The sequence below is a fragment of the Pan troglodytes genome, chromosome 10, assembly GCF_028858775.2.
Source record: "Pan troglodytes isolate AG18354 chromosome 10, NHGRI_mPanTro3-v2.0_pri, whole genome shotgun sequence".
NCBI lineage: Eukaryota > Metazoa > Chordata > Mammalia > Primates > Hominidae > Pan > Pan troglodytes.
In genome coordinates this window covers 13,758,023-13,773,390 of record NC_072408.2, presented here as the reverse complement: position 1 = coordinate 13,773,390, position 15,368 = coordinate 13,758,023, and the positions used below count along the sequence as shown (strand labels likewise).

General features: G+C 46.6%; 1 protein-coding gene and 1 non-coding gene across 27 annotated transcripts in view; both read left to right on the top strand.

Annotated features, from left to right (window-relative positions):
- CHD4 (chromodomain helicase DNA binding protein 4) overlaps positions 1-15,368 on the top strand; it is a 37,723-nt gene that overhangs the window by 17,825 nt on the left and 4,530 nt on the right. For 11 of the 26 annotated variants that reach the window (XM_016922845.4, XM_063786247.1, XM_054664000.2 and 8 more), the window contains exons 23-37: positions 1,565-1,689; positions 2,038-2,275; positions 2,429-2,604; positions 6,601-6,781; positions 6,866-6,952; positions 7,043-7,131; positions 7,231-7,364; positions 7,698-7,842; positions 8,166-8,331; positions 8,592-8,689; positions 8,808-8,937; positions 11,045-11,116; positions 11,416-11,553; positions 11,825-11,933; positions 12,045-12,177. In XM_016922845.4, the coding sequence (XP_016778334.1) occupies positions 1,565-1,689; positions 2,038-2,275; positions 2,429-2,604; positions 6,601-6,781; positions 6,866-6,952; positions 7,043-7,131; positions 7,231-7,364; positions 7,698-7,842; positions 8,166-8,331; positions 8,592-8,689; positions 8,808-8,937; positions 11,045-11,116; positions 11,416-11,553; positions 11,825-11,933; positions 12,045-12,177 (2,021 nt within the window). Of the gene's footprint in view, positions 1-1,564; positions 1,690-2,037; positions 2,276-2,428; positions 2,605-6,600; positions 6,953-7,042; positions 7,132-7,230; positions 7,365-7,697; positions 7,843-8,165; positions 8,332-8,591; positions 8,690-8,807; positions 8,944-11,044; positions 11,117-11,415; positions 11,554-11,824; positions 11,934-12,044; positions 12,178-15,368 lie in introns of all 26 variants that reach the window. The other 15 variants (XM_016922846.4, XM_016922840.4, XM_016922839.4 and 12 more) reach the window with 4 other exon arrangements.
- On the top strand, positions 8,371-8,506 carry LOC112205156 (small Cajal body-specific RNA 11). Its single transcript, XR_002939007.2, has one exon. It is a non-coding gene; the product is annotated as a small Cajal body-specific RNA 11 (non-coding RNA).

The window sequence follows — 15,368 nt, the reverse complement described above, 5'->3', positions numbered from 1 at the left end:
CGCCTTGGCCTCCCAAAGTGCTGGGATTACAGGTGTGAGCCACTGTGCCTGGTCAATATAGATACTTTTGATATGCACTGTTCAGTTATTTTGTAGAATGTCTCTAAGTTTGGGTTTGTGTGATGTTTTCTCTTGATTAGATTAGACATTCTGGGCAAGAATGCCACAGAGGTGATGATGTGTCCTTTTTTTTTTTTTTTTTTTTTTTTTTTTTTTTTTTTTGAGACAAAGTCTTGCTCTGTCACCAGGCTGGAGTCAGTGGCCTGATTTTGGCTGACTGCAACCTCTGCCTCCCGGGTTCAAGCCATTCTGCTGCCTCAGCCTCCAGAGTAGCTGGGATTACAGGCACCCGCCACCACGCCCGGCTAATTTTTGTACTGTTAGTAGAGACAGGGTTTCACCATGTTGGCCAGGATGGTCTCGATCTCCTGACCTTGTGAACCACCCGCCTCAGCTTCCCAAAGTGCTGGGATTACAGGCGTGAGCCACCACGCCCAGTCGATGATGTGTCCTTTTCAGTTCATCATACTGGGGGACGGACATGATGTTCATATGTCCCCTTACTGGTAATGACTTGATCACTGGTTAAGGTGGTGCCTGCTGAGTTTCTGCAGTGTAAAGTTTCTATTGTTCCCATTCTGATTGATAAATAGCTTGAGGGAGATATTTGAGACTATGTCAGTGTCCTGTTTCTCCTTAAACTTTCACACTGATTTTAGTATTCGTCTGTGGACCTTGCTTACAATGATTATTACTGTGGTGTTTGCCTAATGAGGTTTTATATTCTGACATTCTTTCTTTTTTACTTCTGCCTCCTGGGTTCAAGCTATTCTCTTGCCTCAGCCTCCCGAGTAGCTGGGATTACAGGTGCCTGCCACCACGCCTGGCTAATTTTGTATTTTTAGTAGGCAGGGTTTCACCATGTTGGCCAGCTTAGTCTCGAACTCCTGACCACAGGTGATCTGCCCACCTCAGCCTCGCAAAGTGTTGGGGTTACAGGTGTGAGTCACTGCACCTGGCCTATTCTGACATTTTTCTATAAGAGTTAGGGTCTTGCTCTGTTGCCCAGGCTGGAGTGCAGTAGCACAGTCAGAGCTCATTATAACCTTGAACTCTTGGGCTCAAGTGATTCTCCTGCCTCAGCTTCCTGAGTAGCTGGGACTACAGGCGTGTGCCACCATTCCCAGCTAAATTTTTTTTTTTTTTTGAGATGGAGTTTCTCGCTCTGTTGCCCAGGCTAAAGTGCAGTGGTGCAGTCTCTGCTCACTGCAACCTCTGCCTACCAGGTTCAAGCGGTTCTCCTGCCTCAGCCTCCTGAGTAGCTGGGATTACAGGTGTATACCACCACGCCTGGCTAATTTTTGTATTTTTAGTAGAGACAGGGTTTCACCGTGTTGGCCAGGCTGGTCTCGAACTCCTGATGTCAAATGATCCACCTGCCTCTGCCTCCCAAAGTGCTGAGATTACAGGCATGAGCCACTGCCCCCGGCTTAATTTTTTAAACTACATTTATGAATTGGAATTTAGGAGGCACTTCTAATGGTGTTTTTGGTTCTTTTATTAGCACCGGGTGCTCAGCAGTTCTGCTTCTTGCTTTCCACTCGAGCTGGGGGCCTTGGAATCAATCTGGCCACTGCTGACACAGTTATTATCTATGACTCTGACTGGAACCCCCATAATGACATTCAGGTGAGCAGAGGCAGCAGGCAGCCTTAATAAGTAACATGTTATGCTAGAAAGGCATAGTGGCCTCTATGAGGGCTGCACCATCTGGAATTAGGTTTTTAAGTGAGAAACAACAGATTCTTTTTGTGTTGTTTACCTTATTGTAAGCCAGAGTTTGGTTAGCTGTGATCCTATTTTGGGTAACATGATAATAGAGGGTGGTGTCTGGAGGCAGGGGTGCAAAAGGAAGTTTCCTATGAATGTAGGCTGTGGACCTTGCCTTGTACTGAATTTAGAATATTATGTGGAAGTCAGGATAAGAGTGGCACCAGGAAAATACAATTTCTGGCTTTATTTCCTGTTCAACTCCAGGCCTTTAGCAGAGCTCACCGGATTGGGCAAAATAAAAAGGTAATGATCTACCGGTTTGTGACCCGTGCGTCAGTGGAGGAGCGCATCACGCAGGTGGCAAAGAAGAAAATGATGCTGACGCATCTAGTGGTGCGGCCTGGGCTGGGCTCCAAGACTGGATCTATGTCCAAACAGGAGCTTGATGATATCCTCAAATTTGGCACTGAGGAACTATTCAAGGATGAAGCCACTGATGGAGGTGAGGTAGTCAAGAACTTACGTTTTGGTGTGGGGCTTGGCCTTCTCTAAAGGTTAGGGAGAATCTTTGATACCAAGGGTCTTGTGGGACTTGCTTTTTCCACTGCAGCTGCTGAAACTGACTTTGGGGATATGGGCCCTTGATTTTTTATAGGAGGAGACAACAAAGAGGGAGAAGATAGCAGTGTTATCCACTACGATGATAAGGCCATTGAACGGCTGCTGGACCGTAACCAGGATGAGACTGAAGACACAGAATTGCAGGGCATGAATGAATATTTGAGCTCATTCAAAGTGGCCCAGTATGTGGTACGGGAAGAAGAAATGGGGGTGAGTATGAATCCAAGGCAATCCTGTGCTTGGTAATTGGTCTGAAAATTGGAATTGAGACCAAGGTGGTATTTGAGACAAGAGGAAAATATCTGTAGGCAAATTCTTATGTTGATGAATTGATCCTCTTCCTTTGAAAACAAAGCTGATAACATGACTAATCAGATTTTCATCTTTGCCTTGGTTGTCAGAAAACTTACAACCAAATATCATGCTCACAACAGTTATTTTGGCTCTTTACCAGAATGTCATTTTCTCTTATGTGTTTTATTAAACCTTACAAATGAAATTTTGAATGCTACCTCATCTCTCTAGAGAAAAGGCAGAAGATCCTAGGTAATCTATCTCTTTGTGTTTTCTGGTTTTTATTTAAGAGACAGGGTCTCTACCAGGTGCAGTGGCTCACATCTGTAATCCCAGCACTTTGGGAGGCCGAGGCAGGCAGATCACTTGAGGCCAGGAGTTTGAGACCAGCCCGGCCAACACGGTGAAACCCCGTTTCTACTAAAAATAAAAAAATTAGGCACGATGAAGCACACCTGTAGTCCCAGCTACTCGGGAGGCTGAGGCAGGAGAATTGCTTGAACCCAGGAGGCAGAGGTTGCAATGAGCTGAGATTGCGCCACTGCATTCCAGCCTGATGACAGAGCCAGACTGTGTTTGAAGAAAAACAACAACAAAAGAGACAGGGTCTTGCTCTGTCACCCAGGCTAGAGTGCAGTGGCACAATCATAGCTGAGTGCAACCTTAAACTCCTGGGCTGAAGAGTGACCCTAGTAGATGTGTGCTACCACACCTGGTTAATTTTTTAAATGTTTTTAGAGATGTCTTGCTATGTTGCCCAGGATGGTCTTGAACTCCTGGCCTTAAGCAGTCCTCCTGCCTTGACCTCCCAAAGTGCTGGAATTACAGGTGTTAGCCACCACACCAGGCCTCCTTGTGTATTTATTTATTTATTTATTTATTTATTTTGAGATGGAATCTCACTCTCTCCCCCAGGCTGGAGTGCAGTGGTGCGATCTTGGCTCACTGCAAGCTCCGCCTCCCGGGTTCATGCCATTCTTCTGCCTCAGCCTCCCAAGTAGCTGGGGACTACAGGCGCCTGCCTCCACACCCGGCTAATTTTTTTTGTATTTTTAGTAGAGATGGGGTTTCACTGTGTTAGCCAGGATGGTCTCGATCTCCTGACCTTGTGATCCACCCACCTCTGCCTCCCAAAGTGCTGAGATTACAGGCGTGAGCCACTGCCCCTGGCCTTATGTATTTTTTTTTGAGACGGAGTCTTGCTCTGTTGCCCAGGCTGGAGTTCAGTGGTGCAATCACAGCCTACTGCAACCTCCACTTCCTGGGTTCAAGCAATTCTCCTGCCTCAGCCTCCCAAGTAGCTGAGATTACAGGTATGCACCACCATGCCCGGCTAATTTTTTTATAGTTTTAGTAGAAACGGGGTTTCACCATGTTGGCCAGGATACTCTAGAACTCCTGACCTCAAGTGATCCGCCTGCCTCGGCCTCCCAAAGTGGTGGGATTACAGGTGTGAGCCATTACGCCTGGCCTCTTTGTGTGTGTGTTTTTTTTTTTTTCTTGAGACACAGTCTTGCTCTCCCGCCCAGGCTGGAGTGCAGTGGCATGATCTCGGCTCACTGCAACCTCTGCCTCCCGGGTTCAAGCAGTTCTCTTGCCTCAGCCTCCCGAATAGCTGGGACTACAGGCACGTGCCACCACACCCAGCTAATTTTTTGTATTTTTAGTAGAGATGGGGTTTCACCATGTTTTTTTAAAGATTAGAATTGGGCCGGATGCGGTGGCTCACGCCTGTAATCCCAGCACTTTGGGAGGCCAAGGCGGGTGGATCACGAGGTCAAGAGATCGAGCCCATCCTGGCTGACACGATGAAACCCCGTCTCTACTAAAAATACAAAAATTAGCTGGGCGTGGTGGCGGGCGCCTGTAGTCCCAGCTATTCGGGAGGCTGAGGCAGAGAATCACTTGTACCTGGGAGGCAGAGCTTGCAGTGAGCCAAGATTGCCCCACTGCACTCCAGCCTGGGGGACAGAGCCAGACTCCGTCTCAAAAAGATTAGAATCGGTATATACCTTTTTATTCTCCTCCCTTCTTTTTCTTGGTCTTTTATAGTAAAAAAAATAGTATGTGAGGAATGTGTGTCTGGCTTGTTTTAATGTTTTTCGCTCCTAAATGATATAGAGGGGTATGAAATGGAAAAATAAAATTTCCTTTTTCTTGTCTTCTGTAAACCACTCAGCTCCGGGTTCTTTCAGTTGGCATTGGTTCTGGTGGTCTTTGTCATCTTTTCTCATTCTTCCACCTCAGAACCATCCCCCTTGCTGTGTTTCCCTGATGCTTACCTGTGATTTTGTTCTCGAAGGTAATGCGTCCAACCTCAGTTTATATGTAAGTGTGGCTGAATGGTCTGACATAGGTCTGTGTACCGTAGTGTTCAATCAGAAACGACCCTATTGATAGAATGCTCACATTCCTTTCAGTGGCAGTGAATGTAATAGAAGTGATTGATGGGAGAGCACATGCTAAGTGGATCATCCTTGCTGGTGACTACATAAGTATACAAATTGTTCTTTGATTAGTGACGACAGCTGCTGTTGACTTCTTTTAAAATATTTTTAAGTTTTATTTTTAATAGATAGAATTTACATAGTTCAAAATACACAAAAGGGCCAGACACGGTGGCTCATGCCTAGAATCCCAGTACTTTGGGAGGCTGAGGCAGGAGGGTCGCTTGAGCCCAGGAGTTGGAGACCAACTTGGGCAACATGGTAAAATTCCGTCTCTAAATAATAAAAACATTAGCCGAGTGTGGTTGCTCACGCTTGTGGTCCCAGCTGCGTGGGAGGATTGCTTAAACCTGGCAGTCGAGGCTGCAGTGAGCCGTAATGACGCCACTCTACTCCAGCCTGGGCAACACAGCTAGACCCTCTCTCAAAAAAATATATATATATTTATATGTACACACACGTATCTCTTTTCTCTCCTGTCCTCTAACAATTTAGTTCCCTTCTTGTGGACAACTAATGTTTTCAGTTCCTTTTATATCTTTCCAAAAATATTTTATGTGTATACAAATTACACATATATTCATACACATATATGTACACTCACATATATGTACCCAAAGACTTTTTTTTCCTTGTAAACATAAAAGTAATACCAATGCAATGTAAATGCTACATTGGTTAGGGAATAACGACAAGAAAAAAGTCTGTACATGTTGAGTACAGACATAATTTTGTTTTTTCTCTGAATATTTTCCATCTATGGTTGTTTGAATCCACAGGTGCGGAACCCATGGATACAGAGGGCCGATTGTAATTTATTTAATTAGTTCCATAATGATGGGCTTTTAGGTTGTTTCTAATGTTATGCTATTAGCAGCTGTTTAATTCCAATATAAGGGATGTGGAATCAGTGAGTGGTCCTCAAGTGTCTGAAAAAAATTCACTTTTAGAGGAGTATCAGTGTTTTTGGGACATAAGAGGCTATATAGAATTCTTTTCGTTCTGCAGACAGTTGGTAAGCTTTTATGAAGTTTATGAAGAATAGAAAGGCTTATAGTCATCCTCTCCTTCCTTCTCTCTTATGAAAATCTTTTACAGTACTTCAGAAGCTTCTCCATTCTGCCTTGCTAAGGCTCTGACCTCTTTTCTTTTTGCTATCTTTCAATTGTATATGCATCAGTGCAAGGGGTTAGAAGAAAGCATTCTGTCTCTTCATCCTTACCTGTGATAATAGCTCTATCCCATGTTTTTCTTGAGTTATGCTGACTGCTAATCTATACGTAATTATGAGGAGCTGTGTACTCTCAATTAAATTTCTTCTAAGTTCTTAGGTCCAAACAGGCACACCAAGTATTTAAGAGTCCAGTCATGAAAAGGAGCTAGCAGAGTGGGAACTGTGAGGACCAGGGGTAGCTGGTGATGCTGACTTCAGCACTCCTGAGTCCTGGCCCTCCCTCTGTCCCAGGAGGAAGAGGAGGTAGAACGGGAAATCATTAAACAGGAAGAAAGTGTGGATCCTGACTACTGGGAGAAATTGCTGCGGCACCATTATGAGCAGCAGCAAGAAGATCTAGCCCGAAATCTGGGCAAAGGAAAAAGAATCCGTAAACAGGTCAACTACAATGATGGCTCCCAGGAGGACCGAGGTGTGTGTGGCCGGCCCCGCCCCCCACCCATGGGCCGTTCCACTAGAGCAGTGGGCCCCGCTCATCTGCCCTCTCTCCCTCCAGATTGGCAGGACGACCAGTCCGACAACCAGTCCGATTACTCAGTGGCTTCAGAGGAAGGTGATGAAGACTTTGATGAACGTTCAGAAGGTGAGGGCTGTGCTTTTTTTGTTGCTTTTCTAAATGTTGCTTTGTTTAATATCCTACCTGTGTCACTCATTCATCTTTTTCTTCTTGCAGCTCCCCGTAGGCCCAGTCGTAAGGGCCTGCGGAATGATAAAGATAAGCCATTGCCTCCTCTGTTGGCCCGTGTTGGTGGGAATATTGAAGTAAGTGCCATACGATTCTAAGGAGGGGTGAGTGTCAGATATTGCATCTTTGGTGGAATGCGACCTGCTGCCTCTCACCTGGGTTTCTTCTTCCCCTAGGTACTTGGTTTTAATGCTCGTCAGCGAAAAGCCTTTCTTAATGCAATTATGCGATATGGTATGCCACCTCAGGATGCTTTTACTACCCAGTGGCTTGTAAGAGACCTGCGAGGCAAGTCAGAGAAAGAGTTCAAGTGAGTTGAGGGCTGGAGTGGACTGATCTAGAGCAAGGGCTTCTGCTATCTATCTGGTCATTCCATGGTTCTAGGCCCAGCCGTGCAGGGAAGTGGGCTATCTTTTCTGTTGAAGTTGGCAGGTGAAGCTGTTAGTAATGTGTTCCTAGCTTCCCTGGAAGAGAACCTGGGTCTTCTTGTGGGGTCTAGAGATAAGCCTTCCCGTGCAGTGGTGGGCTTTACCTCAAGGTGGAGCCATAGTTATTGCCTGTGATAATGCCTCACGAAGGGATGGAAAAGAATCTAAGAGTCAGCATGATCCCTATTTAACTCTTTCTCTACTTCTTTACACAGGGCATATGTCTCTCTTTTCATGCGGCATTTATGTGAGCCGGGGGCAGATGGGGCTGAGACCTTTGCTGATGGTGTCCCCCGAGAAGGCCTGTCTCGCCAGCATGTCCTTACTAGAATTGGTGTTATGTCTTTGATTCGCAAGAAGGTGAGCCCTGAGCCTCTTGCCATTGTTTCTAGGGGGCCAGGCGCAGTGGCTCACACCTGTAATCCTAGCACTTTGGGAGGCTGAGGCGGGTGGATCACTTGAGGTCAGGAGTTAAGAGACTAGCCTGGTCAACATGGCGAAACCCCATCTCTACTAAAAATACAAAAATTAGCTGCACGTGGTGGCGGGCACCTGTATTCCCAGCTACTCAGAAGGCTGAGGCAGGAGAATTGCTTGAACCCGGGAGGCAGAGACTGGAAGGCCAATAGGAAAGGAGCCTGTAGCTGGAATTGGGTCTTCAACTTCTTGTCCCATTGCTACAGGTTCAGGAGTTTGAACATGTTAATGGGCGCTGGAGCATGCCTGAACTGGCTGAGGTAGAGGAAAACAAGAAAATGTCCCAGCCAGGGTCACCCTCCCCAAAAACTCCTACACCCTCCACTCCAGGGGACACGCAGCCCAACACTCCTGCACCTGTCCCACCTGCTGGTAAGTCTGCCTGTCCTATCATTTTCTGTCCCTCTCTTTTTGTCCTGGCCTATTTTTCTGCTCCCCTGTGCTCAGTTCTAACAGGGTAGTCTGGCAGGACACACAGCAATTCCCTCTCAGTTTAGGAGGGCCATCCTAAGAATAGGGCTGGCTCTTAAAGGCACGAGAGGACAATTTAAGATGAGACAGACTGGGAAGAAATGACCTTCTCTCTGATCTAGTACCTTCTTCCTAATTGATTGTCTCTTATTGTTCTGCAGAAGATGGGATAAAAATAGAGGAAAATAGCCTCAAAGAAGAAGAGAGCATAGAAGGAGAAAAGGAGGTTAAATCTACAGCCCCTGAGACTGCCATTGAGGTAAGAGATGGGGGTGACTGAATGCCATACTAAAGACAAATGTGTAAGTCCAGTCTTCCTTTTAGTTGCTGGCCTGTCTGCTTCATCTGTTTTGTTTTTGTTTTTTTTTCCTTTGAAGTGTACACAGGCCCCTGCCCCTGCCTCAGAGGATGAAAAGGTCGTTGTTGAACCCCCTGAGGGAGAGGAGAAAGTGGAAAAGGCAGAGGTGAAGGAGAGAACAGAGGAACCTATGGAGACAGAGCCCAAAGGTAAAGGTATCCACATTTTGTTTGTTTGTTTGTTTTGAGACAGTCTAGTGCTGCCGCCAGGCTGGAGTGCTGTGGCGCGATCTTGGCTTACTGCAACCTCCACCTCCCAGGTTCGAGCGATTCTCCTGCCTCACCCTCCCGAGTAGCTGGGATTACAGACAGATGCCATCATGCCCAGCTAATTTTTGTATTTTTAGTAGAGACAGGGTTTCACCATGTTGGCCAGGCTGGTCTAAATCTCCTGACCTCATGATCCACCTGCTTTTGCCTCCCAGATTGCTGGGATTACAGGCATGAGCCACTGTGCCTGGCTTTTTTTTTTTTTTTTTTTTTCAAAAGGAGTTTCACTCGTTGCCCAGGCTGGAGTGCAATGGTGCGATCTCGGCTTACTGCAACCTCCGCCTCCTGAGTTCAAGCGATTCTCCTGCCTCAGCCTCCTGAGTAGCTGGGATTACAGGCATGCACCACCATGCCCAGCTAATTTTGTATTTTTTAGTAGAGAGGGGGTTTCTCCATATTGGTCAGGCCAGTCTCCAACTCCTAACCTCAGGTGATCCACCTGCCTTGGCCTCTCAAGGTGCTGGGATTACAGGCGTGAGCTACCATGCCTGGCCGGTATCCATATTAAGCACTACAGATCCCTGTGTGAACCATGGTCACTCGTGAATTTTCGCTGGGGCTGTAGAGATATCAGGAGGAAGCGACACACTGAAGAATCCTGCACCCTTGATTTTAGGTGGCAGGTTTTCCCCTAACTTAAGGTATCTCTTATGACTTTATTTGTTGTTGTTGTTGTTGCTTTTTCGAGATGGAGTCTCACTCTGTCACCCAGGCAGGAGTGCAGTGGCACAATCTCTGCTCACTGCAACTCCCGCCTCCTGGGTTCAAGCAATTCTCCTGCCTCAGCCTCTGAGTAGCTGGGATTGCAGGCGTGCCACAACCATGCCCAGCTAATTTTTTTTTTTTTTTTTTGAGACGGAGTCTTGCTTTGTTGCCCAGGCTGGAGTGCAGTGGCACCATCTCGGCTCACTGCAAACTCCGCCTCCCGGGTTCACACCATTCTCCTGCCTCAGCCTCCCGAGTAGCTGGGACTACAGGCGCCTGCCACCATGCCCGGCTAATTTTTTGTATTTTTAGTAGAGACGGGGTTTCACCGTGTTAGCCAGGATGGTCTCCACCTCCTGACCTCGTGATCCGCCCGCTTTGGCCTCCCAAAGTGCTGGGATTACAGGTGTGAGCCACCACGCCTGGCCAAAATTTTTTTTTTTTTTTTTTTTGAGACGGAGTCTCACTCTGTCACCCAGGCTGGAGTGCAGTGGCACGATCTTGGCTCACTGCAACCTCCGCCTCCTGGGTTCAAGTGATTCTCCTGCCTCAGTCTGCTGAGTAGCCACCATGCCTGGCTAATCGTTTTTTTTTTTTTTTTTTTTTTTTTTGAGATGGAGTCTTGCTCCGTCGCCCAGGCTGATGTGCAGTGCTGTGGTGTGATCTTGGCTCACTGCAACCTCCACCTCCTGGGTTCAAACAATTCTCCTGCCTCAGCCTCCTGAGTAGCTGGGATTACAGGCATGCGCCACCACGCCCGGCTAATTTTTGTATTTTAGTAGAGATGGGGTTTCACCATGTTGGCCAGGCTGGTCACGAACTCCTGACCTCAAGAGATCCACCCATCTCGGCCTCCCATAGTGCTGGGATTACAGGTGTGAGCCACCACGCCTGGCTAATTTTTGTACTTTTAGTAGAGACAGGGTTTCACCATGTTGGCCAGGCTGGTTTCTAACTCCTGACCTCAGGTGATCCACCCACCTTGGCCTCCCCAAGTGCTGGGATTACAGGCATGAGCCACCGCACCCAGCTAATTTTTGTATTTTTAATAGAGATTGGGGTTCACCTTGTTGGCCAGGCTGGTCTTGAACTCCTGACCTCAAGTGATCTGCCTGCTGCTGTCTCCCAAAATGCTGGGATTACAGGCATGAGCCACCATGCCCAGCTGACATTACTGTAATTGCAGACATTTAGATGTGGGTCTATCCAATTGGATAATAGTGTGCAACAGAGGAGAATGTTCTTCCTTTAGGTATAGTCTCAATAACATTTCTTCCCCTAGGTGCTGCTGACGTAGAGAAGGTGGAGGAAAAGTCAGCAATAGATCTGACCCCTATTGTGGTAGAAGACAAAGGTGGGTGTTTGGAGAAGTTGATTGTGGTTTAGAAGAACTCTAAAACCAGAAGCAAGGACTGTATCTGCCCTGCTTCCCTGTCCATACTCATCTAGCCATTTTATCCCAAGATAAAAGACTGCACCTGTCCCCACATTTAGTTGTCAGTGGGCCAATGGCACCATTTTCTGGGTCTGAGAGACACCCAGGTGGAGAAGGGGTGTAGGTGGATGGATTCTTGTAGCATACAGTGTTCTGGGTAAGGGCGATGGTGCTGGGCTTTGGCTGGAGCTGACATTTTTCTTCCCCATATTCTGTAGAAGAGAAGAAAGAAGAAGAAGAGAAAAAAGAGGTGATGCTTCAGAATGGAGAGACCCCCAAGGACCTGAATGATGAGAAACAGAAGAAAAATATTAAACAACGTTTCATGTTTAACATTGCAGATGGTGGTTTTACTGGTATGGAAATGAGGGGCCCACCAGGGTTAGAAGGATCTGATGTGAAATTGGGGTTCTTGTCAGAAACCACGGTACAGGGACTTTACCTCTTTACCTCTGTTTGATGAGGGAATGCCAAACTGATAGTGGGTTCTGTGGAGAAAGCCAGAAGCAAATTATATGAAATGGATCCAGGGGTAGGGGATGGTGGGGGACAAGAATAAGTAGCTTTTTCAATTCTCACAGATGTTTGCTTCCCCCCACCCCCAACCTTCCCTAAATTCCTCCTCAGAGTTGCACTCCCTTTGGCAGAATGAAGAGCGGGCAGCCACAGTTACCAAGAAGACTTATGAGATCTGGCATCGACGGCATGACTACTGGCTGCTAGCCGGCATTATAAAGTATCCTTTGCCTGAATCTGTACTGAGGCTTTTGGTGAAAGGTTCTGAAGGTCTTTTAGTTTGAGGTTCTTACTTTCCTTGTTTTGTTTTTCCTGAGCACTTTTCCAATAGCCATGGCTATGCCCGGTGGCAAGACATCCAGAATGACCCACGCTATGCCATCCTCAATGAGCCTTTCAAGGGTGAAATGAACCGTGGCAATTTCTTAGAGATCAAGAATAAATTTCTAGCTCGAAGGTTTAAGGTGAGCGGTTGGGGAGGAATATATTGCTTAAGTGACAAACTTGAAAGTGCATAACGTCCTGCAGCAGAGGGAGTCTGTCCATCCAGCGCACCGTTCTCACTTTCTTCATTCTATGGAAGGCTTTGCTCCCAAGTAACTTACACGTTAGGGTTGAAGACACACAGAATTGAAAGTTAACTAACTGTACATGAGCTGTAGGTGACTATGTGTCCAATCAGTGACACACTAGTGCAGAGGGGTTGGTTTGGGGAACACTGCATATTGGAGTATTCAGGAAAGATATAGAGGTGGGATTGAATTGCATCTCTGAAGATGTAGAGCTATTAGTCAGTGTGCTGCTGGTTCTTTTTTTTTTTTTTTTGAGACACAATCTCTGTCGCCCAGGCTGGAATGCAGTGATGCAGCCTCTGTTGTGCTCACTACAACCTCTGTGTCCTGGGTTTAAGTGATTCTCCCGCCTCAGCCTCCTGAGTAGCTGAGATTACAGGCGCCTGCCACCACACCCAGCTGTTTTTTTTTGTATTTTTAGTAGAGATGGGGTTTCACCATGTTGGCTAGGCTGGTCTCAAACTCCTGACCTCGAAGTGATCCACCTGCCTTGGCCACCCAGATTGCTGGGATTATAGGCATGAGCCACCATGCCTGGCCTGGTTCTTTTTTCTGGGCTAAAAAGTGCCTGTGTGGGCCAGGTGCGGTGGCTCACGCCTGTAATCCCAGCACTTTGGGAGGCTGATGCAGGAGAATCGCTTGAAGTCGGGAGGTAGAGATTTCAGTGAGCTGAGATCGTGCCACGGCACTCCAGCCTGTGCAACAGAGTGAGACTCTGTCTCAAAAAAAAAGATGTGTCTGTTGTCTCATACGCTGAGTATAATCGGGGAAGAAATGGTACACTAATAAGCCTTCAGGTATTATGTACTAAGCAATGATGTGCCCAGGGATAAAAAGACAAAGCATGGTATCTGTTTTCAAGGAGCTTTCAGTTTCAAGTAGGAGCACATGTGTAATCAAATGAATGCCATTCTGCATATCAGGAGAGAGATTGCTGATTGGCATAAGAAAGTTCTCCAGAATTGCTTGAACCCGGGAGGCAGAGGTTGCAGTGAGCCGAGATCGCACCACTGCACTCCAGTCTGGTGACAGAGCGAGACTCACCTCAAAAAAGACAAGAAAAGAAAGTTCTCAGAGAGGCAGACACAGTGGCTAATCCCAGCATTTAAAAGAGCTGATTGCTTGAGTCCAGGAGTTCAAGACTAGCTTGGGCAACATGGCAAAACCCCATGTCTACAAAAAATACAAAAATTAGCCGGTTCTGGTGGCGTGCACCTGTAGTTCCAGCTACTTGGTAGGCTGCAATGAGCCTAGATTGTGCCATTGCACTCCAGCCTAGGCATTGGAGTGAGACCCTGTTTTGTTTTGTTTTTTCCTGAGACAATGTCTTGATGTGTTGCCAGGCTGGAGTGCAGTGGCAAGATCTCTGCTCACTGCAACCTCTGCCTCCCGGGTTCAAGTGATTTTCCTGCCTCAGCCTCCCGAGTAGCTGGGACAACAGGCGTGTGCCACCACGCCCAGCTAATTTTTGTATTTTTAGTAGAGACAGGGTTTCAGCATGTTGGCCAGGATGGTCTCGATCTCTTGACCTCATGTTCTGCCCGCCTCGGACTCCCAAAGTGCTGAGATTACAGGCGTGAGCCACTGTGCCCATCCAAGACCCTGTCTTAAAAAAAAAAAAAAAAGTTCTCGAGAGGGAATTGGAGTAGGGAGGGAACTCACAAATGGCTTTATGGAGAAGATGGCATTGGAATGAAGTTTTGAAGAATGCGACGGAGATTTTTTTGGTAGAAACAGAAGGGTATCTGAACAAAGGGATTAGGTTGGGCAAAGATGTGAGGCAGCAAAGCTTAGTATGTCTGGAAAGAGCAGATAGCCCAGTTGAGCTGTAGGGAAAACATTTGTGTTGGGTGATGGTGGGAGGTAGGTTGGAACGAGAAAGGTGGATGGGCTAGAGGTCAGTAGGTGGGTTCTTGGCACCAGATAAGAGAGTTTGGACTTTACCCTATCGTTAATGGGCAGCCACTGAAAGTTTGTGAGCAGAGTTTTGATAGGACCAAGGGAAATGGAAACAGCATTCGTAAGATTATAAAACTGTCATATAATCATGAGGTGTTAAGGGTCTGGGCTGTGATGCTGGTTGTGGAAAATGAAAAGGGTAAAGATAAAGGAAACAACACCAAAGAATTTATTGGACTTAGTGACTTACTGTAGGGGTCAGCAAACCTTTTTTTCTCCCCCCAAACCAAAAACGGTTAATAAAACCCTTTTTTTTTTTTTTTTTTTGAGACAAAGTCTTACTCAGTTGCCCAGGCTGGAGTGCAGTGGCGACATTTCCTGGCTCACTGCACCCTCTGCCTCCTGGCTTCAACCGATTCTCCTGCCTCAGCCTCCTAAGTAGGTGGGATTACAGGCATGTACCACCATGCCTGACTAATTTTTGTATTTTTAGTAGAGATGGGGTTTTGCCATATTGGCCAGGCTGGTCTCAAATTCTGGACCTCAGGTGATCTGCCCGCCTTGTCCTCCCAAAGTGCTGGGATTACAAGTGTGAGCCACTGCACCCAACCACACCTTTTCTATTAAAGGGCCAGATAGTCCCTTTGTGGGACCTGTAGTCTCTGTTGCATATACTCAACTCCATCTTTGTTGTGTGAAAGCAGCCACAGGGGATACATAAATGAATAAGTTAGGATGTGTTTCAGCGTTTCATCTATGGATATTACAATTTGAATTTTGTATAATTCTCATGAAGTGGCATGAAATAGTCTTGTTTTGACTTTTTGCCAACCATTTTAAAATGTAAAACCCATTCTTAGCTCTTGAGCCATATAAAAACAGGTGGTGGGGCAGATCTGGCCCACAGGCTGTAGCTTGCCAACTCCTGACTTACTGGATTTGAGGTACAGAATGAGTGAGACTGAAAATAACATTTTGAGCCTGAGTCACTGAGAAAGTTAAATTGTCATTTAAGAAGAGAGGGAGCAGTTTGTAGAAAAGAATGATACCGAATTTTAGACAAGTCTTTTGGTATTTCTCACAAATCAGCACCCCTCCCACTACCTACCCCCATCACCATACACTAGTGGGATCAGAACCAGTGCTGAAGGTACATGTTTGAGAAGCATCAAATCATCTGCATA